Here is a 24,768-nt window from a genome sequence, read left to right on the forward strand (position 1 = left end):
CACATTTCCGAGTATCCCTTCTAAGGCTTAGGGTGAGCAGCAGCCTCACCCTAAGCCTCACCCTGAACCTCACCCTAACCCTAAGCCTAAGAGTTCCAAGTATCCCTTCTAAGGGTGAGAGTGAGGTGAACCCTCAGCCTAACAGTTCCATGTCTCCTTCTTTTTACTGAAGATTCTTCTTGCAACATGGAGTAAATAATAGTAAAGCTGTTAAATGTAATATATACGAGATGTTTTTAATGTAGATTTTGGTGAACCAGTTTGTGCTTTCTGTAATTTATGTAAATAAAAAATGTGTTTTTTATTCATATCAAACAGACTAAATGGTTATTCTTACATTATTCAGAACACTAATATGCGTCAGAGATTGGGTTGATTAGCCAACATATTGTGATGCATCTACTTAACCCTTATTATCTGTCAATATTATATACTGTATATATAATGTGTCAATATAATTGCAGCTTCTCATCTACGAATGCAATGCATAATGTTCATTCGCTACTTACAAAAGTGGTTTGGAGTTGATGTCATCTATATCTACAAGGGTCTATGGCGATCAAATTTGAGTTCTTCTTGAGGCATTTCTGACACAACATCATCTAACCTCCGCTGTAGCCACTTTTGTTCTCACTAACAAACATTTAGCCGATAACAACAAGCAATACAATATAAATATTAATACAATAATACGATTTCCAAAACTGCTCTGTGAATGATTCATAGTTCATGACTTTATGAGCACAGATCGCGGAGCATCATTAGAGATCAGGTGGTCAAACACTACCCTTAGCTAAGGTGTAGTGAAACACTGCCCTTATATCAGCTGTGGTGAGACACTGCCCTCTGTTGGGCTTCCGGTGTACAAATGAAATCACTTTCTCACCGAATAACTAGTAACGATGGGCACTTATTTTTCATCAATGGATATATTGATTAAATATCAGCAACACACAAAAATCACCCTTTGTTAGTGGCCAGACAATTCAATTGAAATAAAACAATGTAACGCACTACATTATTAAGCCTTAGCTGATGAAAATTATGTTTGATTAATGCTTATTATTGAATGTATTTTCCCTACACGACGTCGATCCAGTCTTAATAAATTAAGATACGTTCCTCCATGAAGACCCGTTGGTGATCATGAGGAGAAAACAAGAGAAAGAATGGAGGCGACAATGACGTAGATAGTCAGGCTCCGCCCACATGACCCGCCCACATGGTCTCAGTGCTCTTCCTGGTCTTTCTGATCTCCCTGCTCGTCTCGGTCTTGTTGCTTGTCCTGGTCATCTTGATCTTAATTCTCATCCCGGTCATCCTAGTCTTCCTGTCTGATTGCAAGTTGGCCACTCTGTACTTTAAGGCTGTCGACTTTACGCAGTTTACGAAGTAGCCTCGGTCTAAAGTTAATTCGGGTTCTGAAGTGGGTGAGTCGCTACTTCATCATTAAAATCCTTTCGTGGTTCTGTAAGACGCATCAATGGTCTGATATTGCATACGGTGAAAACGCAGCCAAAATGCAGTGTCCATCAACCACAGAACCGGATAGTAAACAATGAACGATCTGGTAGCGCAGTGAGGACCTCGGCCCACTGCATCCAGTCAGCCTGAAGTCTAGATCATCTCAGCCTGAAGTTTAAATCCTCCTGTGTCCTCAGCCTGAAGTCTAGATCCTGTCAGCCTCAAGGCTCTAGATTCTAGAGGATCTAGACTTAAGGCTGACTGGAGGGGCAGAAGATCTAGAATCTAGATCTTCTGTCCCATCTACTAGATCTGCCCCTGGGGTCATCAGCCTGTATAGTTGCAGATGCACGTGGTCATCCTCAGAGCCAATGATATGCGTGCTAATAATATGTGTTAAAGGTGACATATTATATCACCAGGTGTGAGTGTGGTAAGCCGTTACAAGCCTTTTTGAAAATCTGCCTCTTGACATCACAAGTGTCCACCTAGATGTGTGCTGGATAGATCAGTCTACAAGCCTACCCAGTGGACTGGAGCAAACGTTGCACATCTATCCGTCATACATCTAGGACGGTCCACACACCCACTCGTGATGTCAGAGGCTGTTTTGCGAAACGGCTTGTAACGGCTAATCACACTCACACCTGGTGGCATAACAAGTCACCTTGAAGTAAACTTTAGACTCTCAGTCTGGTTCAGTGCTGGTTCTGCGTGTGTCGGAACGGACTGCAGATCAGGAGTCATGGCGCCGAAGAGGAGGGCTGCGGCCTCCCGCAAGGCAGGAGGGAAGAAGGTGAAGGCGGAGCCGGAGGAGGAGACGCCAAAGCCCCAGGACGCCTTCAGGGCGGCCAAGGAGGCCCTGAAGGCGGCCGGGCCGGAGGTCAAGGGGAGCAGGAAGGTGGATGAGCGATGCGGTATCCCCAGTGCCGAGGTGAGCGACTTAAACCACGAGTAAGGCTCTATGAACCCAGAGCCATCATATTGGGTTAGGTACTTTTAATAGGAATAGTGAAAATGTAAGTATCAGTATTCCTATAAATAGCAATATTTACATGTGTGTATATGCTACCGAAAATATACATACATTCCATTTCAATCGACTTTGTCTGAATCCATAGGAAGTTTATATATACTGTTTGGGTAATCCTCCATGTTGTTTGGGTAACCCTCCATGTTGTTTGGGTAACCCTCCATGTTGTTTGGGTAATCCCTCCATGTTGTTTGGGTAATCCCTCCATGTTGTTTGGGTAATCCTCCATGTTGTCTTCCAGGTGTTTGAAGACTACGACTGTATGCTGAACCAGACCAACATTGAAGACAACAAGAACAACAACAAGTTCTACGTGATCCAGGTCCTCAAGGCAGACGATTCCTACTACTGCTGGAGCCGCTGGGGCCGCGTGGTACGTTCGGCTCAAACTGGTTCTCATATGTCTGGTTCACACTGGTTCTCATACGACAGGCCCAAACTGGTTCTCATGCGTCCGTCTCAAATTGGATCTCATACGACAGGCCCAAACTGGTTCTCATGTGTCCGGGTCAAAGCGGTTCTCATTCGTCCGGCTCAAACCAGTTCTCATTGGATCCTAAAGTGACGATCTAAACCTTTTATTGATGTGGATCTCTGTGTTGGTCTTGCTGTAAATATATATTTTTAAAGGTGACATATTATACCACCAGGTGTGAGTGTGATTGGCCCTTATAAGACGATTTGATAATCTGCCTCTTCTGACATCACAAGTGGGCCTGTCCACCTAGATGTGTTCTGGATAGATCAGTCTACCAGCATACCCAGTTGACTGTAGCAAACGTTGCTCATCTATCCGTCATACAGTGGACCCCAGGAAGATTAGCAAACTGCTATGGCATAAGCTAATGGGGATCCTTTAATAAAATAAAATAAAAAATAAAATACATCTAGGTGGACACGCCCACCTGTGATGTCAGAAGAGGCAGATTTTCCAAACGTCTTTGTCACGGCTAATCCCACTCAAACCTGGTGGTGTAATATGTCAACTGTAATGTTAACACCATGCCGTTAGCTTACCTCACACGTCGGGTAGTTCTGGACGCCTCCCTCACGTGGTGTCTCACTCTAATCCAATCCCAGGGAGAGGCGGGGAAAGGGGCGGCCTCCAGCCCCTACAGCTCAGACCAGGCCATCAAGGACTTTGAGAAGAAGTTCAAAGACAAGACGAAGAACAACTGGGCGGACCGGGACAACTTCGTGGCCCAGAAGGGGAAGTACACCCTGATCGAGGTGGACGGGGACGCTGACGCCGAGATCAAGGTAACGGCTGGGCCAGTATGACCAGTAGGGTGTCCACACATTGACCAGTAGAGTGTCAACACACGGGCCAGTATGACCAGTAGAGTCCACACATGGACCGGTATGACCACTAGAGTATCCACACATGGGCCAGTATGACCAGTAGGGTATCCACACATGGGCCAGTATGACCAGTAGGGTATCCACAAATGGGCCAGTATGACCAGTAGGGTATCCACATATGGGCCAGTATGACCAGTAGGGTATCCACACATGGGCCAGTATGACCAGTAGGGTATCCACACATGGGCCAGTATGACCAGTAGGGTATCCACGCATGGGCCAGTATGACCAGTAGGGTATCCACATATGGGCCAGTATGACCAGTAGGGTATCCACACATGGGCCAGTATGACCAGTAGGGTATCCACGCATGGGCCAGTATGACCAGTAGAGTATCCACACATGGACCAGTATGACCAGTAGAGCATCCACACATGGACCAGTATGACCAGTAGAGCATCCACAGATGGCTCTCTGTAGTCTAGTCTCCCCATGGGGAGACTAGACTACAGAGGGCTGCAGACCAGATGGTCTCTGGTCTCGCTAACCTCCCCATGGACTCTCTGATCAGGTGGACGAGGTGGACGGGAAGGCGGTGAAGATCGTCAAGAACGTCCTTCCAGTCACTCTGGACCCTCCGACCCAGAAGCTGGTGGAACTCATCTTCAGCCAAAACATGTTCAAAGAAGCGATGGAATGCATGAACTTGGGTAGGTGTGTCCGCCACTAGGTCTGTTGTTATTGGTGTGGCTGAACACTTTCAACAGACATGCTGAAATGGATCATTGCCCACCGATGGAGAGAGAGAAGAGTCCTGATATTCAGGTTTGCCCTGTCATATGTAACCGGCTAGGTGACACTGTTGTGCTAGTGCTACAATGCTAGCCTGTCCTCTGTAACAACAGGCTAGGTGACACTGTTGTGCTAGTGCTACAATGCTAGCCTGTCCCCTGTAACTACAGGCTAGGTGACACTGTTGTGCTAGTGCTCCAATGCTAGCCTGTCCCCTGTAACTACAGGCTAGGTGACACTGTTGTGCTAGTGCTATAATGCTAGCCTGTCCTCTGTAACAACAGGCTAGGTGACACTGTTGTGCTAGTGCTACAATGCTAGCCCATCCCCTGTAACTACAGGCTAGATGACACTGTTGTGCTAGTGCTACAATGCTAGCCTGTCCTCTGTAACAACAGGCTAGGTGACACTGTTGTGCTAGTGCTATAATGCTAGCCGGTCTTCTGTAACTACAGGCTAGGTGACACTGTTGGGCTAGTGCTACAATGCTAGCCGGTCCCCTGTAACAACAGGCTAGGTGACACTGTTGTGCTAATGCTGCAATGCTGGAGTTGGTAACATAGGTTTGGTAACGTAAAACATATATAATAGCAATACCTGTAGATATTAAAACAGTCGACCTATCTTCATGACCGCAGCACGTCTGCAGAGACCTCCCTGCCGACGTGTGTCTCTTGGGACGGAAGCTCGGAGCGGCCAAATTACCAAATGAGTAACTGTGTGTGTGTGTGTGTGTGTGTGTGTGTGTGTGTGTGTGTGTGTGTGTGTGTGTGTGTGTGTGTGTGTGTGTGTGTGTGTGTGTGTGTGTGTGTGTGTGTGTGTGTGTGTGTGTGTCCGTCAGACATTAAGAAGATGCCCTTAGGCAAGCTGAGTAAGATGCAGATCGCCAAGGGCTTCGAGGTGCTGGAGGAGATGGAGGCGGCGCTGGCCCGGAGGAGCCCCAGGAAGGCGCTGGAGGCGCTGTCCTCCCGCTTCTTCACCACCGTGCCGCACAACTTCGGCCGTAGCCGCCCGCCCGTCATCGACCAACAGGAGATCATCGACAAGAAGAAGGAGATGCTCATGGTGACGGGATCCTCTCTTGTTCTCCCTGTGTGTGTGTGTGTGTGTGTGTGTGTGTGTGTGTGTGTGTGTGTGTGTGTGTGTGTGTGTGTGTGTGTGTGTGTGTGTGTGTAAAAAAAATTACACTGCCAAACATGCCTGTCTTATGCCTGCCCTTTTCCCGGTGTGGTCCGCGCGTTTACACTGACCGGGTTAACATATCGGCTTGATTTCGCACCCCCAAATTTACCCTCTCGGACCCTACACATATTGGGGGTTTCATTTTCATGTAAATGCGATTAGACGGCATCACGGCTCCAGGGGTGGGACTTGGGTAGAGGTGTCGCTGCGTTGTCTCTACCACAGAGACAACGCAGCGATAACAAAATGAGTCGTTGTAACTGGAGAGACGGTGAAATCCGCGAGTTGCTGACCATCATGGGAAGGAAGGGGATGCAGTCGCATTTAACGAAGACCGGGAAAGATTGTGCGATATACGAGAAAGCAGCAGAGGAACTTTCCTTACGAGGCTTTTGTCGGGATAAAAATTAAAATAAAGAATATGTTGGCATCTCAGCCCTCACTGAGATGTCGTCTACTCATTCTTGCATGCGAGTTGCTAATAACATTCGGTATGCAAATTATTCAAAAGAGGTCTACTCTCCGCCTACGCCAATGAACCTACTCCAATGCAGGGTGTGACAAGCCGTGACCGTACCAGCTTGGCAGTGTAAACATGCCCTGTGTGTGTGAGTTAATACCCATGCTCTCTCTCTGTCTCTGTCTCTCTGTTAACACCTTTCTTTCTTTCTTTCTTTCTTTCTTTCTTTCTTTCTTTCTTTCTTTCTTTCTTTCTTTCTTTCTTTCTTTCTTTCTTTCTTTCTTTCTTTCTTTCTTTCTTCTTTCTTTCTTTCTTCTTTCTTTCTTTCTTTCTTTCTGTCTGTCTGTCTGTCTGTCTGTCTGTCTGTCTGTCTGTCTGTCTGTCTGTCTGTCTGTCTGTCTGTCTGTCTGTCTGTCTGTCTGTCTGTCTGTCTGTCTGTCTGTCTGTCTGTCTGTCTGTCTGTCTGTCTGTCTGTCTGTCTGTCTGTCTGTCTGTCTGTCTGTCTGTCTGTCTGTCTGTCTGTCTGTCTGTCTGTCTGTCTGTCTGTCTGTCTGTCTGTCTGTCTGTCTGTCTGTCTGTCTGTCTGTCTGTCTGTCTGTCTGTCTGTCTGTCTGTCTGTCTGTCTGTCTGTCTGTCTGTCTGTCTGTCTGTCTGTCTGTCTGTCTGTCTGTCTGTCTGTCTGTCTGTCTGTCTGTCTGTCTGTCTGTCTGTCTGTCTGTCTGTCTGTCTGTCTGTCTGTCTGTCTGTCTGTCTGTCTGTCTGTCTGTCTGTCTGTCTGTCTGTCTGTCTGTCTGTCTGTCTGTCTGTCTGTCTGTCTGTCTGTCTGTCTGTCTGTCTGTCTGTCTGTCTGTCTGTCTGTCTGTCTGTCTGTCTGTCTGTCTGTCTGTCTGTCTGTCTGTCTGTCTGTCTGTCTGTCTGTCTGTCTGTCTGTCTGTCTGTCTGTCTGTCTGTCTGTCTGTCTGTCTGTCTGTCTGTCTGTCTGTCTGTCTGTCTGTCTGTCTGTCTGTCTGTCTGTCTGTCTGTCTGTCTGTCTGTCTGTCTGTCTGTCTGTCTGTCTGTCTGTCTGTCTGTCTGTCTGTCTGTCTGTCTGTCTGTCTGTCTGTCTGTCTGTCTGTCTGTCTGTCTGTCTGTCTGTCTGTCTGTCTGTCTGTCTGTCTGTCTGTCTGTCTGTCTGTCTGTCTGTCTGTCTGTCTGTCTGTCTGTCTGTCTGTCTGTCTGTCTGTCTGTCTGTCTGTCTGTCTGTCTGTCTGTCTGTCTGTCTGTCTGTCTGTCTGTCTGTCTGTCTGTCTGTCTGTCTGTCTGTCTGTCTGTCTGTCTGTCTGTCTGTCTGTCTGTCTGTCTGTCTGTCTGTCTGTCTGTCTGTCTGTCTGTCTGTCTGTCTGTCTGTCTGTCTGTCTGTCTGTCTGTCTGTCTGTCTGTCTGTCTGTCTGTCTGTCTGTCTGTCTGTCTGTCTGTCTGTCTGTCTGTCTTTCTTTCTTTCTTTCTTTCTTTCTTTCTTTCTTTCTTTCTTTCTTTCTTTCTTTCTTTCTTTCTTTCTGTCTTTCTTTCTTTCTTTTCAAAAAAGCTTTATTGGCATGAGGAATATACATTTGCATTGCCAGATCTCTCTCTCTCTCTCCCCCTGTTAACACCATGCTGTCTCTCTCTCCCTGTTAACGCCATGCTCTCTCTGTCTTCAGGTGCTGGCCGACATTGAGATCGCCCAGACTCTGCAGTCGGAGACGGAGAAGGCTCTGGCCGAGGAGAAGGTGGAGGACGTCCCTCACCCCGTGGACCAGAACTACAACTCCCTGAAGTGCAGCCTGGAGCTCCTAGATGGCGCCACAGAGGAGTTCAAGGTGAGGGGAGGAGGTTACCTTCTTCATGGTGTCCCTCAGCTGACCTGGGTCTCACGGCTCTTCTGTATCCACCCTGAAGGTCATTGAAAAGTATCTGAAGGTGACGGCCAACGACCACAACCCCCCAAAGATCAACAACGTCTGGAAGGTCAATCGAGAGGATGAGGTGAGAGCTGCCTGATGTTTAACAAGAGCATTAGGTGAGAGCTGCCTGATGAGAGGGTGAGGTGGTGTTTAACTAGAGGATGAGGTGATGTTTAACTAGAGGGTGAGGTGGTGTTTAACTAGAGGGTGAGGTGGTGTTTAACTAGAGCAGGGGTGCCCAACCAGTCGATCGCGGTCTACCAGTAGATCGCCGACAGATCCCAAGTCGATCGCGAGGGGTGAAGAAAAAAAAAAAAAAATCTTTTTTTTTTTTTTTTTTTTTTAATAAAATTAAATTTGCGCGGGACATATACGCGCGGTAGCGCATGTGCTGTTAACAGCAGTTGAAAGCCGTCAACAGTAGTTACACACTCCTAAACGTTGGCATGGCTGAGGGGAAACAAGCTAAGACCTACCATTTTCACCCTGAGTGGGAGGAAGATTATTGATTATCGTTGAGAAGGTGCCGTGCGCAGATGGAATGAAACCCCCACTGAAGTCCGTAGGTTCACGATACAACCCCCCCCCCCCCCCCCCCGTCAACAATTGTTCTCTACCCCCCCCCCCCCCCCCCCCGCTTGAAGGTAGGTTTGCTGGTAGATCTCGGGAGGTTGGCTACTTGAAAAGTAGATCTTGGGTCAAAAAAGGTTGGGCACCCCTGAACTAGAGGGTTAGGTGATGTTTAACTAGAGGGTGAGGTGATGTTTAACTAGAGGGTGAGGTGATGTTTAACTAGAGGGTGAGGTGATGTTTAACTAGAGGGTGAGGTGATGTTTAACTAGAGGGTGAGGTGATGTTTAACTAGAGGGTGAGGTGATGTTTAACTAGAGGGTGAGGTGATGTTTAACTAGAGGATGAGGTGATGTTTAACTAGAGGGTGAGGTGATGTTTAACTAGAGGGTGAGGTGATGTTTAACTAGAGGGTGAGGTGATGTTTAACTAGAGGGTGAGGTGATGTTTAACTAGAGGGTGAGGGGATGTTTAACTAGAGGGTGAGGTGATGTTTAACTAGAGGATGAGGTGATGTTTAACTAGAGGGTGAGGTGATGTTTAACTACAGGATGAGGGGATGTTTAACTAGAGGATGAGGTGATGTTTAACTAGAGGATGAGGTGGTGTTTAACCAGAGGGTGAGGTGATGTTTAACTAGAGGGTGAGGGGATGTTTAACTAGAGGGTGAGGTGATGTTTAACTAGAGGGTGAGGTGGTGTTTAACCAGAGGGTGAGGTGATGTTTAACTAGAGGGTGAGGGGATGTTTAACTAGAGGGTGAGGTGATGTTTAACTAGAGGGTGAGGTGATGTTTAACTAGAGGGTGAGGTGATGTTTAACTAGAGGATGAGGTGATGTTTAACTAGAGGGTGAGGTGATGTTTAACTAGAGGATGAGGTGATGTTTAACTAGAGGGTGAGGTGATGTTTAACTAGAGGGTGAGGTGATGTTTAACTAGAGGGTGAGGTGATGTTTAACTAGAGGATTAGGTGATGTTTAACTAGAGGGTGAGGTGATGTTTAACTAGAGGGTGAGGTGATGTTTAACTAGAGGATGAGGGGATGTTTAACTAGAGGGTGAGGTGATGTTTAACTAGAGGGTGAGGTGGTGTTTAACCAGAGGGTGAGGTGATGTTTAACTAGAGGGTGAGGTGGTGTTTAACCAGAGGGTGAGGTGATGTTTAACTAGAGGGTGAGGTGATGTTTAACTAGAGGGTGAGGTGATGTTTAACTAGAGGATGAGGTGATGTTTAACTAGAGGATGAGGTGATGTTTAACTAGAGGGTGAGGTGATGTTTAACTAGAGGGTGAGGTGATGTTTAACTAGAGGGTGAGGTGATGTTTAACTAGAGGGTGAGGTGATGTTTAACTAGAGGGTGAGGTGGTGTTTAACCAGAGGGTGAGGTGATGTTTAACTAGAGGGTGAGGTGATGTTTAACTAGAGGATGAGGTGATGTTTAACTAGAGGGTGAGGTGATGTTTAACTAGAGGATGAGGTGATGTTTAACTACAGGATGAGGTGATGTTTAACTAGAGGATGCGGTGATGTTTAACTAGAGGGTGAGGTGATGTTTAACTAGAGGGTGAGGTGATGTTTAACTAGAGGGTGAGGTGATGTTTAACTAGAGGGTGAGGTGATGTTTAACTTCAGGATTAGGTGATGTTTAACTAGAGGGTGAGGTGATGTTTAACTAGAGGGTGAGGTGATGTTTAACTAGAGGGTGAGGTGATGTTTAACTAGAGGGTGAGGTGATGTTTAACTAGAGGGTGAGGTGATGTTTAACTTCAGGATTAGGTGATGTTTCACTAGCTGCTGGTGATTAACTAGACTCAGGATGAGGCGATCCCTCCCCCATGACCCTCCCCCCTGACCTCCCTCCCTCCCTTCTCCTCCCACCACAGGGGGCGCGCTTCCTCGAGAACGACAAGCTGGACAACCGGCGTCTGCTGTGGCACGGGACCAACATCGCGGTGGTGGCGGCCATCCTGAAGGGCGGTCTCCGCATCATGCCTCACTCCGGGGGCCGCGTGGGGAGAGGGATCTACTTCGCCTCGGAGAACTGCAAGTCTGCTGGATACGGTGAGGACAATTATTCGCCAAAGGCGAAGTGAATGGTGGGAAACAGCCCCCCGAGACCGAAGGTCGGGGGGGTATTCCCCACTATTCACGGAGCCTGAGGTGAATAATTGTTTTAGTATATAGTACACGTGAACACTCCGAAAATAAACAAGATAACACTTTTTGCCGAGATTTATTTGTTTTTATCTCGGGGGGTGTCTCGGGGGGGTATTCCCCACGGGAAATTTTGTGATGAAAACAATACCCCGAGTTTGAGATCTCAATCATGAGATATTGCCCAATATCCCAAGATAGCGAACCAATCAAATGCGCCATCTTAGGAGGTTCACGTGTAGCATATAGTCAGTACACATATACCTATACACCGTTTTTATATATATATATATATATATATATATATATCGTCCTGTTTTGATCAGTATATGCCAATGTTGTTATCTATAAAAAAACATTTGCACAAGGCAAGCCGATGCACTTCTCCAAGTTGATAAGAGCATTAAAATGAGAACAATTAATGGGACAAAGAAATCAAGGGATATTTAGCATAGAAAAAAGATTTGCGATTAATCTTGAGTTAACTATGACATTAATGCGATTAATCGCGAAAAATATTTTAATCGCTTGACAGCACTAATATGTATGTGTGTGTGTATATATATATATATATATATATATATATATATATATATATGACCATTTCACGGTCATTTTTTTTATATTCATCATTAGACGTGTATCGTGATAGGTCTAACAATGGATTGTTTATCGCAGAATGGCCATATTATCGGTATCGTTGGCCACGTATCGTATATCGTACCGTGAGGTACCCTGGGATTCCCAACCCTACTCAGTTATAGGGTTAGCTCTAATCTGATTCTGACTTTATTAATACTTAATTCAATAATACTAAGTAGGTATAGTACTAAGTAATTATATGTTACTAGGTCGCTAGCTGTAGCGACACGTCTGCTTACCTGGTGGAAGCCACCGGTCCTGACCAATGACAGCACGGGCTGAGTTGACAAACAGGTAGGCCGTCCAATCATTTAATTTGGGCCGAATGAAATGATTGGACGGTTGATTACAGGCCTGCGACTGCTCCCACAGATACCAGAATTATTAAAGAAACCGTAAGAACAATTGCCTCATTGATCGCCTCCGGGATGTACGGAGAATTTCAACAAATATGACAAACAATGCTTCGAAACATAGCAGCTACCCCATCTCCACATCATTCATACCGTGTTCTTCTCCGACGTCACGGCCCACAGTGTGCACCTCTAAGAACACGGGCGTCATGTTCCTGAACGAGGTGGCCCTGGGGAAGGAGTTCACCATCACCAAAGACGACGGCTCCCTGAGGAAGGCTCCCGACGGCTACGACAGCGTGGTGGCCCGGGGCCACGTGGAGCCAGGTACCAGCGCACCTCCTCCTGATGCTGCTCCTTCTAGAATCTAGAACAGGGGTCTCAAACTCAACTTACCTGGGGGAGGTAGAGTCTGGGGCAGGCTGGGCCGCATCAAGAATTCCACAGAAAAAAGGAGCGCAAGCAATCTAAGTTAATGATCGGGCTTTAATTAGATAACGTTGGCTATGTAATCGCTGACAACAGGGGACAATTCATAGTCATTGGTGGAAACCAGGACATTTTAGCATCCTTTGGCTTTTGTCGGGACTCAGGACACGCAACTCAAAATTGAGACTGTCCCAGCAAAAACTGGGACATCTCTAGAAGGAGCTCTAGAATGAACAGCATCATGCTCCTTAGCCCTCCAGAATCTAGAGTGATCAGGAAGCAGAATGCTACTCCTTCACGAGGAGTAAGGAGCATGATTCTGCTCCTTCTAGGGTTAGGGAGTATGATTTGATTATTTCTAGATGGATCAGGGAGCATGAGGGCTTCTGCTAGGTGTTAAGATCTAATGTCTCATTTATTATGCATGTATGCATGCGTATCATTTTTATTATTATTAACGTTTTTTTATCATTTATTTACTTTATGCCCTCATCAATTTAAACCTGCAAAATTTAAACCTAAAGCTTTGCCGCTAGCTGCTAGAGGTTGCTAATGGGAATACATGCACAGGACAGGGGAAAAGCACCAGTCATCTTCATGTCAATAAAGTATTGTCTAGTTTTAACAATGTATTTATTGATCGGTTTCTTTGTTTTTCAGACCCCTCCAAGGACACCACCATCACTCTGGATGGCAAGGAGGTGGTGGTGGCCCAAGGGAAAGCCCTGAATCAGAGTCGTTTCAAGCAGAGCCACTTCTCCAACAGCGAGTACCTCATCTACAAGGAGAGTCAGTGTCGCATCCGGTACCTTCTGGAGCTGAACATGCACTGAGCGTAGGAGGAGGGCCTTGCGTCACTTCCTCACCCGTCTTATGGGGTCTGGCTTGGAAGCTTTTGCTGCACTATTTGCTTGTTTTTTGTCTAACTCAAGCTCTAGGAATTAGGGTTAGCTAACCCTATCTCAAGGTCTAAGAGTTAGGGTAAGCTAACTAAAGGTCAAAGAGTTAGGGTTAGCTTACCCTAACTCTTAGACCTTGAGACCTTTAGTTATAAATGCACTTAATAGCTCGGTTATATAACTATATTTATACCACGGTCTGCGGGAATACCCGATTCTGATTGGATGCAGGGTGTGCATTAACTCCTGATATACGGACACCTGGACAAGTAGTTCCGTCAAATTGTCTGTTTACCGTTCTCAATGAATGCGCTAGCTGGAATATCGTCTCTAAAATAGTAGTAACCATAGCAACGGGAAACAAAACAAAGCTGAGCGGACTATAATACCTCCCGCTACCTCCCGTTCTAAAGTCGTAGCTATGGCCCGTCCTAATTACTGGAGGAGTGAACAACGTTTCCGTTGCATGAGAACCCAACGGGCGTGTAATGGTGGTTCCGGGTATTAGTCAGACCCTCAGGCGTAACCAGGCAAACAAATGTATGTTTTGTGGAAAACTTTATATTCGGATTGTAAAACGCATGAAAATATAAATTAATGGTCTTAATTTGGTCACCGTTGGTAAGTGACCGTGGTATAAGCGGGATAATGCCCTTCGAGGTGTCCATTATCAGGAATTAATGGACTTCGCGGACGGTTCACGCCTCCACGTCGTCCATTAATTCCTGATAATGGACACCTCGTCGGGCATTATCCCTTACATATAACTTGGATATTTTGGCCTGTTTGACTGGACATTTTCCACAGTGAATCGATAAAAAGGTGCCTTATATAGTCGGCTCTGTCCCTCTAAAGAATTGTTAACGCATGGAACATTTCTTGTCTTCTACCACTGGAAGTTTGTTAAAATGCTATCTTCTGTCCTTCTCCCTGGCTTCGCTTTCTTTTGTCACGAGATATTTTGAAGGCTTCTGATACATCTAGTTTGTGGTGTAGTTGCGATTAATAGGTTTTAGGGTGCAATGTGGCCCTTATTTATCTAGAGCACCATGCATAGTTTTGCAATTTGCACAGTTCGGTACATCTAGAACGTATGGAAATCGAGAAGAATGTACCTGCATGCCATGCTATATCTGCTACTCGGTATCATCTGATGAATACACTAGTGATAAATTATGCACTATATGTTTACAGAACATTTTAGAAATATATGAGTACTGCTCTAGGGATATTGCAATCATTTTACAAAAAATATATACTGTAGGTTTTTACTGCCTAATATTATGGTTTATTTTTACATAGTTATTACTAAAAGTTGCTTCGCTATTTACCCAAAATATATTCCGGTCAAGTTCTTTTCTCCACCACTGGGTGTCGCTGGCGTCCATTCTGGTTCTATGTTGAATTCTACTGCCTTACCCTTTTTGCACCATGACCGCCCTATGAAGAGTCAATAAACAGTACTGACCACCTCCCTTGATGGTAATGTTTGTTGTTTATCATTGATATTGTTGACATTGTTATAGCCTCCCACCTGTTGAACCAGATGATCTAGGGCGCCATAAATAAGTAGCATAATGAATGTGAAACTGATTTCCTTATATCATGCACTTGTATTATAATTCATTTAGAATATTGAAAACAATATCGGCGTTAGAAGGAATGTATTGATTCAGTACACACTTCCCCCTAGCAGGCAGGCCTTAGGACCCAGGCGTCACCAAGCTCTGCAAGGAAAGGACAGTGGAGCTGGTGTCCATCTGAAGGGGGCTGGGGGGGGGGGGGGGCAGCCAGCCAGCCATACAATGTGTGACAGTCACTGCCATACACAGCAGAGATGACAGAGCTGGAGGAGGATGAAAACGAACAGCATCCTCTCGACCCTGAAGTGATGAACGGATTACAGAGCAGTTCTTAGATGATGGTGTTACAGAAGCAGACCTGGGCTTACTGCAACACATCTATTAATTATGCTTTGGGCCACACCAGATGCCAATGAATAACTGGAGGGATTAACGAATGCCTTAGTTTGCTTATCTCAGGCTTCCACTGGAATCGGCGTGGGATTGGTCCAGTGAAAGCCTGGGTTCCCTGGACTCTGAGAGGGCTGGATCACAGGGTAGGTGACCGTTACCACACAGTGACAATGTTAGGTAGTTTGGAATTTGGCTTTGAACTGTCTTAATCTATATAGGAATGAATTTCAGACCTATCGGCATGGACACTGACAGTGACATGTTCATGTAATATGTATTTATTTTAGAATAGAATGAGGTCATTGAATGTTCCAGTTACCGGTAAGTACGGAGAGATAGACACGATGCATACAGCAAGAGAGAGGAAGACGGGGGGTAGTATTAAGGCATGATACTGAGACATGAATAAACTTAACATATTGATACTGAGACATGAATACTGTTATGGTATTGATACTGAGACATGAATAAACTGTTCAACATATTGATACTAAGAAATTAATGAACTTAACATTGATTCTACTGAGACATGAATAAACTGTTAACATATTGATACTGAGACATGAATAAACTTAACATATTGATACTGGGACATGAGCAAACTGTTCAACACACTAACACAACACGTTCTTTTCTCTGCAGATTGAAGGTTCCTCATTAATAAATGTAACATATTGATACTGCGACATGAATCAACTTAACATATTGATACTGAGACATGTCTTAACTGTTCAACATATTGATACTAAGACATGAATAATGCTTAACATATTGATACTGGGACATGACTTAACTGTTCAACATTTTGATACAAAGACATGAATAAACTTAACACGTTGATACTAGGACAACTGTTCAAACTGTTCACTGACACCCAACCCGTTCTTTCCTCTCAAGATTGAAGGAGAATGGATCCGACCTGAGAGGGCTGAACAGAGGATGGCCGGGCAGTCCGGTCCCGTGCTCTCTGTGCCAGATGACACCCACCACAACCTCAACCACTCCCTGTGGGGGCCCACCGTCCCGGGCACCGGGGTGGTGACCAGCTCCCAGTCCCAGCTCCAGGACCTGCTGGGCCTGTTCTGCATGGTCACCCTGAACCTGATCGCGCTGCTGGCCAACACGGGGGTCATGGTGGCCATCGCGCGGGCGCCGCACCTCAAGCGCTTCGCCCTGGTGTGCCATCTGTGTGCGGTGGACCTGCTGTGCGCCATCCTGCTCATGCCCCTCGGCATCATCTCCAGCTCGCCCTTCTTCGGCAGCGTGGTCTTCACCGTGCTCGAGTGTCAGGTCTACATCTTCCTCAACGTCTTCCTCGTCTGCCTGTCCGTCCTCACCATCACGGCCATCAGCGTGGAGCGCTACTTCTACATCGTGCACCCCATGCGCTACGAGGTCCGGATGAGCATCAACCTGGCCGTGGGCGTCATGCTCTTCATCTGGCTCAAGTCGGCGCTGCTGGCGCTGGTCACGCTGTTCGGCTGGCCCGCCTACGGCAACCACAGCTCCATGGCCGCCGCCCACTGCTCGCTGCACTGGAGCCACAGCCGGCTGCGCAGGGTCTTCGCCGTGCTCTTCAGCGTGCTGTGCTTCCTGCTGCCCGCGCTGGTCATCTTCGCCGTCTACTGCGCCGTGTACAAGGTGGCGCGCTCGGCCGCCATGCAGCAGCTCCCCCCCGCCGCCGCCGCGTCCGCGGCTACCGCCGCGCCCGCCTGGGCCAACCCGGCCAAGGGCCGCTCGGACTCGGTCGACAGCCGAACCACCATCATCGCCGCCGTCGCGGCCCGCCGCCTGTCCCCCGAGCGCGCCTTCAGCGGGGGCAAGGCGGCGCTCACGCTGGTGCTCATCGTGGGCCAGTTCCTGCTCTGCTGGCTGCCCTACTTCAGCTTCCACCTGCGGACCTCGCTGAGCGCTGCCCCGCCGGGCCCCGGGGTCATGGAGGAGGCCGTCACCTGGCTGGCCTACTCGTCCTTCGCCGTCAACCCCTTCTTCTACGGCATGCTGAACCGGCAGATCCGCGAGGAGCTGGTCAAGTTCCGGCGCTGCTGCCGGACGCCGCGGCTGGAGCTCACGGCCTCCAGCCACGAGGGCTCGCTGCAGGAGAACTTCCTGCAGTTCATCCAGAGGACCAACGTCACGGCCACCACCACCGCCTCCGGCTGCCTCACCAGCAGCCCCCGGACCACGGCGACGGGGGCGGCGGGGGCGGCGCTGCACCTCCCGGGGCAGATCCCCGAGGAAGGGGCTTCGCCCGGGGACAGCCCGCCAGGGAGCCAGGGGGGAGACGGGTGACTTGGGAGACGAGACGGGGGAGACGGGACGGGGGAAGACGGGACGGGGGAAGACGGGTGACTTGGGGGACGGGGCAGACGGGGACAGGGGAGATGGGACAGGGGAGACGGGTGACACCTGCGTACAGGAAGGGGTCACCTGGGTACAGTAAGGGGTCACCTGGCTTGATGGTCGACATGAAGCGGCGGGTTTATCTCCAGATCTTAGTGTTGTTCGATGCCCACTGCAGTATCGTTGGTTGTTATAACGGGTCATATGCATATGGCTTCATTCTTGATATTCGACTTAACGTCATAGAGTTGTATTTTAATGGTAAATGTTTGATTAATTGGAAGATTCTTTATATGTTTGTAGACGTGTGGAAATGTGCAGATGTTTGATGCTAGTTTATAACCAAAATAACATGAAAATGACAGAGTAGGCGTTTTTAAAATGACATTGTATTAATGGGGTGACACACTGCAATAGGATCCTGTTTAGATAACAACGCCTAAATAAAACCTATATTTTTGGCTACGACAACATCTCTCCACCTCCATCCCCTCTGAATCCTCCCCCCTCCCTGTGTTACAGAGCCAGCCCGACGGGCTCTGAATGTCATCCCTCCTTGTTGTCATGGAAATTGAGTAGGCCATGAACTCACATAGCAACCGGCTCCATTCAGCCGTCTGTTAGCTCCCCTGATTGGAAACCAGTGGGCCGCTCTTTAAAATGTGGAGTTATTACCGATGTCCTGTACCTTCAAATAACTCATTAGCATGTGAAAAGAACACGTGGGTGGCCGATGCCGGGCTCCAGCCCACAATAAGGATCAGCACATTGTTCCTTTCACCCAGGGAGACCTCCTTGAGTATTGATGAGGCTCCACAGGTGATGAGCGGTTTAAGAGCGGCCATTGTTTGTATTGGCTCGTTCACCAATAGCCTAAAAGTCCCGATGCTGCTTACACCTGTACAGTAAGGTGTCACCTGGTTTTACACCTGTACAGTAAGGTGTCACCTGGTTGCACACCAGCGTACAGTAAGGGGTCACCTGGTTGTACACCAGCGTACAGTAAAGGGTCACCTGGTTGTACACCAGCGTACAGTAAGGGGTCCCCTGGTTTTAGACCTGCATACAGTAAGGGGTCACCTGGTTTTTCACCTGCGTACAGTAAGGGGTCACCATCTCTTACTCCAGTGTGCTCTCAGCTCTCGTCACACTACATTGCTGCCTACCTGGTAACGAGATATCTCTGGCTTATTTATGGATTTCTGACTTGAAATCCATAAATAACACATGGTCTGTGTGTGTGTGTGTGTGTGTGTGTGTGTGTGTGTGTGTGTGTGTGTGTGTGTGTGTGTGTGTGTGTGTGTGTGTGTGTGTGTGTGTGTGTGTGTGTGTGTCATTATGCACTTTGTCTCTAGATAATGAATTCTAGACACCAGCATTTTAGGTGTTATATTTTAATCGATTGTATTTAATAATTATTGCATTTCAAAAATAAGATAGGACTATTTCATTGATCCTGGAAGACAGGAAAGGTAAACTGGTAATTATGTAACTTTTCTACAGTTATTCAAATCATAGATTGTTATTATTAGGTTAAGCTATACGGTCAGTTATATAGTATTTATAACTTGACTTATTAACCTGAATGAAGGGTGTGTCTAACAGTATTGATGGGAAAACACTGCTCAGTTCCTCCAGGTCAGTGTGTGCTTCTTTCCCGTAATTCTTCCCCAATATGCGATTGCATTAATTCTGTGAATTTGCATTTGTTGACCTTATACAAATGAAGTACGTTCTACAACGCTGACCTGAAGGCGGTGGAATTCATCTCTAGAAGGCTGCAGAGTTGAGATCAGACGGTTGGAAGCAGAGTCAAAATGTGAAACCAGAGCTTGGAGCGTCATTGAAACACTCTGATGGAAAAGGCCAGAACCTCAGTTCTGTCTGTTTCCAGATCAAAGAGAGCTGAGCACAGACAATCAACCCTGAGCTCTCCCGACGAGCGCGCTGTCGCCCTGTTCGGCCGGCACCGCCGTTGGTGAGTTTATTATAATAATGTAAAGCCTTATTATAATAATTTAAAGCTTAAGAGTTTATTATGACAATGCAGTCCAGCATTTACCTCTTTGTTCGATGAAATACCTTCTAGATCCTGTTGTCAAAAATATGAAGTAAAGTAAGTCAATAAAACTCGCAGAATAAAAATAAGATTCCATCATAGGGAATAGAAATGAATTGTTCTTATCAGTTAGGCTATTAAATCAATGCAAGCATTGGAGATGAAGCGGTAGAGAGCCTGTACTGCACCCACACGTATTGCTTTATGATTGTACTTTTGTAAAAGTAACGCGACGTCCCGATACAAATTGTTGTTTTATTTCTTTAGGCAATCATCGCGTTATTAGTCGTGAAAAATTAACAAGCAGAAGATTTTGTTGTAGGTTAGGGTTAGGTCCTGGATTAAAGACCACTGGCGCCATCTGGTGGCTCAATTGGATAAGCACAGGTATACGAGTGCTTCATTCAAGGGGAAAGGTTATATGTGAATATATATTATGTAATTTTTGTTAGTCCAGGTCCTGAAGATTCTGGGAGCACTTTCACATAATCTCCAAACCTTTTACTTCATTTGTTAATTTTTTTATTTTTCATATATAATTGTTAGATTTTTTGTTTTTAATCTTTTTTTCTTTTAGGTTAAAAAAGTGAAGGTAGCAAAGAAGGATAAAGAGATGCAGCAGGCGGAGTCTGAGGAGGGAGCAGAGCACGGTGCGTTTTTTGTTGTCATTTGTTAAGTTTTGTTATTTCGCCACCAGGGGGAGCCAAGGCCTGCGGAAGGGCACCCCGCACAGCGGACGGCTAAACACAAAATACAAATCTATTAAATAAATAAACCAATAGCATGATAAATAAATACAAGTCTGTGATAAAAGTTTTTTCCAGGTTTTGTTTGGTTTGCACGTTCCGACGCTCGCTGCCAGCCTGCGTCACATTCAGCCAATCAGAGCGCATGCTGAAGGCAGAACAAGATAAAAACGAAATTAAATGGTCAGGAGAGGTGACTTAACAAAAAAGCTATTCTTTAGTAGCCTTTAGAGTTCTGTTTGCTTCTGATATACAACGTTTGTATGCAAAGGACTTCTGTAGTCATCACATGCATGAATGTTGTTATTTAGACTAAAACAGTCAGATAATAGCTAATTACAGAGGCAATGTCTGAGAGCATCTCATTAAGGGAACTTTTCGTAAAAGTCATTTCTCATTGGACGTCTGAGTCTCCACCGGAGACTGCTGCTGTTCCACCGCACACACCAGCTTCCCCTTGATCCTCTTGTTGGACGAGATGATAAAATAGGGGCTGAGGAAGGCGTAGCTCGAGGAGAAGAACACTTTCATGTCGGCCACCACCGGCGCCACCTTGGCCACAGTCAGCATGTAGATCCAGATCACGTTGTCGATGCCGAAGAACACGGCGTAGAGCACCACCAGGGAGACCACCGTCTCGGCCGCCCGCGTCTCCACCCCCTGGGCCGCCCCCCGCCGCATGGAGCGCACCTGGCGGCTGTGGCGGTGCAGGATCAGCAGGATGTAGCCGCTGGACAGCAGCATCAGCAGCACGAAGGCAAAGTCCCGCACCGTCACGGCCATGCCGTTGAGCACGTACGACAGGTAGTCCCGGAAGTCCACGTGGCAGTAGCCCAGGTTGAGGGTGAACGCCGGCACGGTGCCGTTGCGCGGGGCGACGGAGAATAAGGGCGCGGCGAGGCAGAAGGCCATGTTGAGGAGCCACAGCCCCGCGAAGGAGGGCAGCACCAGGGCGGGCAGCGCAGCCTTGAGGCGCGGCGCGTCGGGGGCCAGGGTGGCCGCCTGGAAGACGCTCAGCATGCAGGTGAGGCAGACGGACAGCGCCCGGGTGATGCGGTACAGGTAGATGACCACCTTGCAGCCGGCGTCGTCCAGCAGGTTGTGGAGGCCGAACACGGTCATGGTCAGGGGCACGCAGCGCGTCAGCAGCAGCATGAGGTTGGAGAAGGCCAGGTGGCACAGGATCAGGTCGGTGGGGAGGAGCTTGTGGTCGGCGCCGTGGGCGATGTGGACGTAGGCCAGGAGCACAAGTGTGTTGCCAAGGACGCCCAGGCCGGTCTGTAGTAGGAAGGAGACGCCTTTGATGGTCACGCAGAGATCCATCTGCAGGGGTAGATGGCGCAGGAAAAGCACATTATAAACAAAACAATGAGGGTTGCCCCAGTGGGTCGCCAGGAAGAGCGCGTACCATTAAGGCCCAGTCCTTAGCGCGGCGACCGGGGTCCTTAGCGGCATACATTACCCTCTATGTCCCAAACCTTCCTTTCTTACTCACTATACAATAAAAAGGATAAAATCCTCAAGAAAAAAACAACCCCCCCCCCGATTTAATAGGCATGTGTTTTGTTATTAGAACATTAAAACATGGACAAGTTGATTCGAATGACCATCTCCCTAGCCAATCAAGTAGTTGGGCAGTTTGGTGGCTCACCCAACTAAGCGTGTAAGCAATGCGTGTTGAGGAGCTACGACACAGGTTTGATGCCGACCTGCCCAGTCTGCCCCGCTTTCATTCCCCTTATTCTCTATAGCTGTCTTCTGTCTTCACTGACCTGACCATAAAGTCTCAACAACCATACACGTAGGCTGATAAACTGCTTCAATAAATCTAGTTAAATAGTGAACTCATATACAGACACATACGTCACATAAATATTGAAATAAGTAACTCAATACAATATGAATAGTGAACTCACCTGTAGTGTAGCTGTTGACATACACACTTGTTGGCCAAACTGTGATCATTAGCCTGTGTAATTTCCTTTTATAGCGTCTGTGTCCGTGGGGGATTCACAGGATAATATTATCGCATTATGGAACCCCTCACTTAAGGGTGAAGGTGTGTTTAGAGGAGCTTCAGTTTGGAACTAGATTATTTCCTGTGTACTGGGGAAGTTGTTATTTATCAAATCAGGTGGGAAAAACATGTTATTTTCCATCTGTCAAACTGATACAACACTATGTACAATAACCCATAGACAAGGATAATTATCCTGTTGCTTCTTTATATATAACCTTTGTTTTCACTCAATTTGATAAGACAATATTTTCTAATTTACATATTGGATAACAAATAAACGGAAGGCGGTGGAATTCATCTCTAGAAGGCTGCAGAGTTGAGATCAGACGGTTGGAAGCAGAGTCAAAATGTGAAACCAGAGCTTGGAGCGTCATTGAAACACTCAATCAACCCTGAGCTCTCCCGACGAGCGCGCTGTCGCCCTGTTCGGCCGGCACCGCCGTTGGTGAGTTTATTATAATAATGTAAAGCCTTATTATAATAATTTAAAGCTTAAGAGTTTATTATGACAATGCAGTCCAGCATTTACCTCTTTGTTCGATGAAATACCTTCTAGATCCTGTTGTCAAAAATATGAAGTAAAGTAAGTCAATAAAACTCGCAGAATAAAAATAAGATTCCATCATAGGGAATAGAAATGAATTGTTCTTATCAGTTAGGCTATTAAATCAATGCAAGCATTGGAGATGAAGCGGTAGAGAGCCTGTACTGCACCCACACGTATTGCTTTATGATTGTACTTTTGTAAAAGTAACGCGACGTCCCGATACAAATTGTTGTTTTATTTCTTTAGGCAATCATTGCGTTATTAGTCGTGAAAAATTAACAAGCAGAAGATTTTGTTGTAGGTTAGGGTTAGGTCCTGGATTAAAGACCACTGGCGCCATCTGGTGGCTCAATTGGATAAGCACAGGTATACGAGTGCTTCATTCAAGGGGAAAGGTTATATGTGAATATATATTATGTAATTTTTGTTAGTCCAGGTCCTGAAGATTCTGGGAGCACTTTCACATAATCTCCAATTCCTTTTATTTCATTTGTTTACTTTTTTCTTTTTCATATATAATTGTTAGATTTTTTGTTTTTAATCTTTTTTTCTTTTAGGTTAAAAAAGAGAAGGGAGCAAAGGAGGATAAAGAGATGCAGCAGGCGGAGTCTGAGGAGGGAGCAGAGCAAGGTACGTTTTTTGTTGTCATTTGTTAAGTTTTCTTATTTCGCCACCAGGGGGAGCCAAGGCCTGCGGAAGGGCACCCCGCACAGCGGACGGCTAAACACAAAATGCAAATCTATTAAATAAATAAACCAATAGCATGATAAATAAATACAAGTCTGTAATAAAAGTTTTTTCCAGGTTTTGGTTTGGTTTGCACGTTCCGTCGCTTGCTGCCAGCCTGCGTCACATTCAACCAATCAGAGCGCATGCTGAAAGCTGAACAAGATAAACACGAAATGAAATGGTCAGGAGAGGTGACTTAACAAAAAAACTATTTTTTAGTTGCCTTTAGAGTTCTGTTTACTTCTGATATACAACGTTTGTATGCAAAGGACTTCTCTAGTCATCGCATGTGTAACCGGTCTGGCTCTGCGTTGTGTGTTGTGAAATGGAGTAGGACACAGGGACTTGGTGTGTCACTTTGGCCGAACTGTAGCGACAGTGGCGTATTTATTTCTGAATGAAATAAATGCACAAATAATGCAGCAGCATTAGTACACAGGACACTGCAGCACGTCAATCTCCTCACAGCATTAAAACAACAAGTGAGCCTGGCCAGAAGTGCCTTACAATACATATATTCAAATATATGAAGTCACAAAAGTTCACAATACAGACACACAAATTCAAATCCACCTGAAAACTATACACCACCAGCTAATTAATATTTTATATTAAAATAAAGTACAACATGGGAGCAACATTAACATACCTGAATGAAATAAATGCACAAATAATGCAGCAGCATTAGTACACAGGACACTGCAGCACGTCAATCTGAAATGGCGGGAAACGAACAATGAACAGGCTGCCGTCACTCTGTGTGTGTATCCTCAAGTGCTGCTAAACAGTGCGCTAGCTAAATAGTTCGCTAAAACACTCAAAACTCTTGCAAAACAAATACACAGGAACACATGAACAACACCAACAGGCACAGAATCACACCATAACTCTATCTCACCGTTTACACTGGTTATTTTCTCATTAACAATTTTAGAACAGAAAGCTGCACAGAGCAGAGGAAAAACACTCACCTCCTCACAGCATTAAAACAACAAGTGAGGAATGGCGAGCGCAACGGAAGAAAATGACGTCACGATCGAAACTTCAAAATAAAATAACAAAAGCTCCCGAACGATCTATTTACAGAATATATCACGAAATACAAGTAATAAATAAAACATGAGGGAATTTTGGTGGAATGCATACA

General features: G+C 46.4%; 3 protein-coding genes across 3 annotated transcripts; 2 read left to right on the forward strand and 1 right to left on the reverse strand.

The window, feature by feature from the left end:
• Window positions 1–1,218: 1,218 nt before the first annotated feature.
• parp3 (poly (ADP-ribose) polymerase family, member 3) lies at window positions 1,219–14,851 on the forward strand. Its single transcript, XM_056605887.1, has 11 exons — window positions 1,219–1,430; window positions 2,200–2,398; window positions 2,739–2,870; window positions 3,578–3,757; window positions 4,371–4,509; window positions 5,433–5,656; window positions 7,913–8,071; window positions 8,151–8,237; window positions 10,608–10,785; window positions 12,057–12,200; window positions 12,963–14,851. Exons 2-11 carry the CDS (start codon window positions 2,210–2,212, stop codon window positions 13,133–13,135), a joined length of 1,605 nt encoding a protein of 534 aa, XP_056461862.1. The 5' UTR covers window positions 1,219–1,430; window positions 2,200–2,209; the 3' UTR covers window positions 13,136–14,851.
• Window positions 14,852–15,017: 166 nt separating this feature from the next.
• Window positions 15,018–17,983, forward strand: gpr61l (G protein-coupled receptor 61-like). Its single transcript, XM_056606707.1, has 2 exons — window positions 15,018–15,320; window positions 16,075–17,983. Exon 2 carries the CDS (start codon window positions 16,117–16,119, stop codon window positions 17,467–17,469), a length of 1,353 nt encoding a protein of 450 aa, XP_056462682.1. The 5' UTR covers window positions 15,018–15,320; window positions 16,075–16,116; the 3' UTR covers window positions 17,470–17,983.
• Window positions 17,984–20,177: 2,194 nt separating this feature from the next.
• LOC130401849 (olfactory receptor class A-like protein 1) lies at window positions 20,178–21,648 on the reverse strand. Its single transcript, XM_056605848.1, has one exon. The coding sequence runs from the start codon at window positions 21,646–21,648 to the stop codon at window positions 20,713–20,715; it is 936 nt and encodes a 311-aa protein (XP_056461823.1). The 3' UTR covers window positions 20,178–20,712.
• Between the last annotated feature and the right edge of the window lie 3,120 nt (window positions 21,649–24,768).

This window comes from Gadus chalcogrammus, chromosome 13 (assembly GCF_026213295.1).
Source record: "Gadus chalcogrammus isolate NIFS_2021 chromosome 13, NIFS_Gcha_1.0, whole genome shotgun sequence".
In the NCBI taxonomy this organism is placed as follows: domain Eukaryota; kingdom Metazoa; phylum Chordata; class Actinopteri; order Gadiformes; family Gadidae; genus Gadus; species Gadus chalcogrammus.

Bases quoted from the DNA above. Each gene is read 5' to 3' on its own strand.
- parp3 (XM_056605887.1), top strand. From the start codon at position 2,210: ATGGCGCCGAAGAGGAGGGCTGCGGCCTCCCGCAAGGCAGGAGGGAAG. The intron at 2,871-3,577 runs GTACGTTCGGCT...ATCCAATCCCAG, and splicing joins GGAGCCGCTGGGGCCGCGTG to GGAGAGGCGGGGAAAGGGGC. The intron at 8,072-8,150 runs GTGAGGGGAGGA...TCCACCCTGAAG, and splicing joins GCGCCACAGAGGAGTTCAAG to GTCATTGAAAAGTATCTGAA.
- gpr61l (XM_056606707.1), top strand. From the start codon at position 16,117: ATGGCCGGGCAGTCCGGTCCCGTGCTCTCTGTGCCAGATGACACCCAC.
- LOC130401849 (XM_056605848.1), bottom strand. From the start codon at position 21,648: ATGGATCTCTGCGTGACCATCAAAGGCGTCTCCTTCCTACTACAGACC.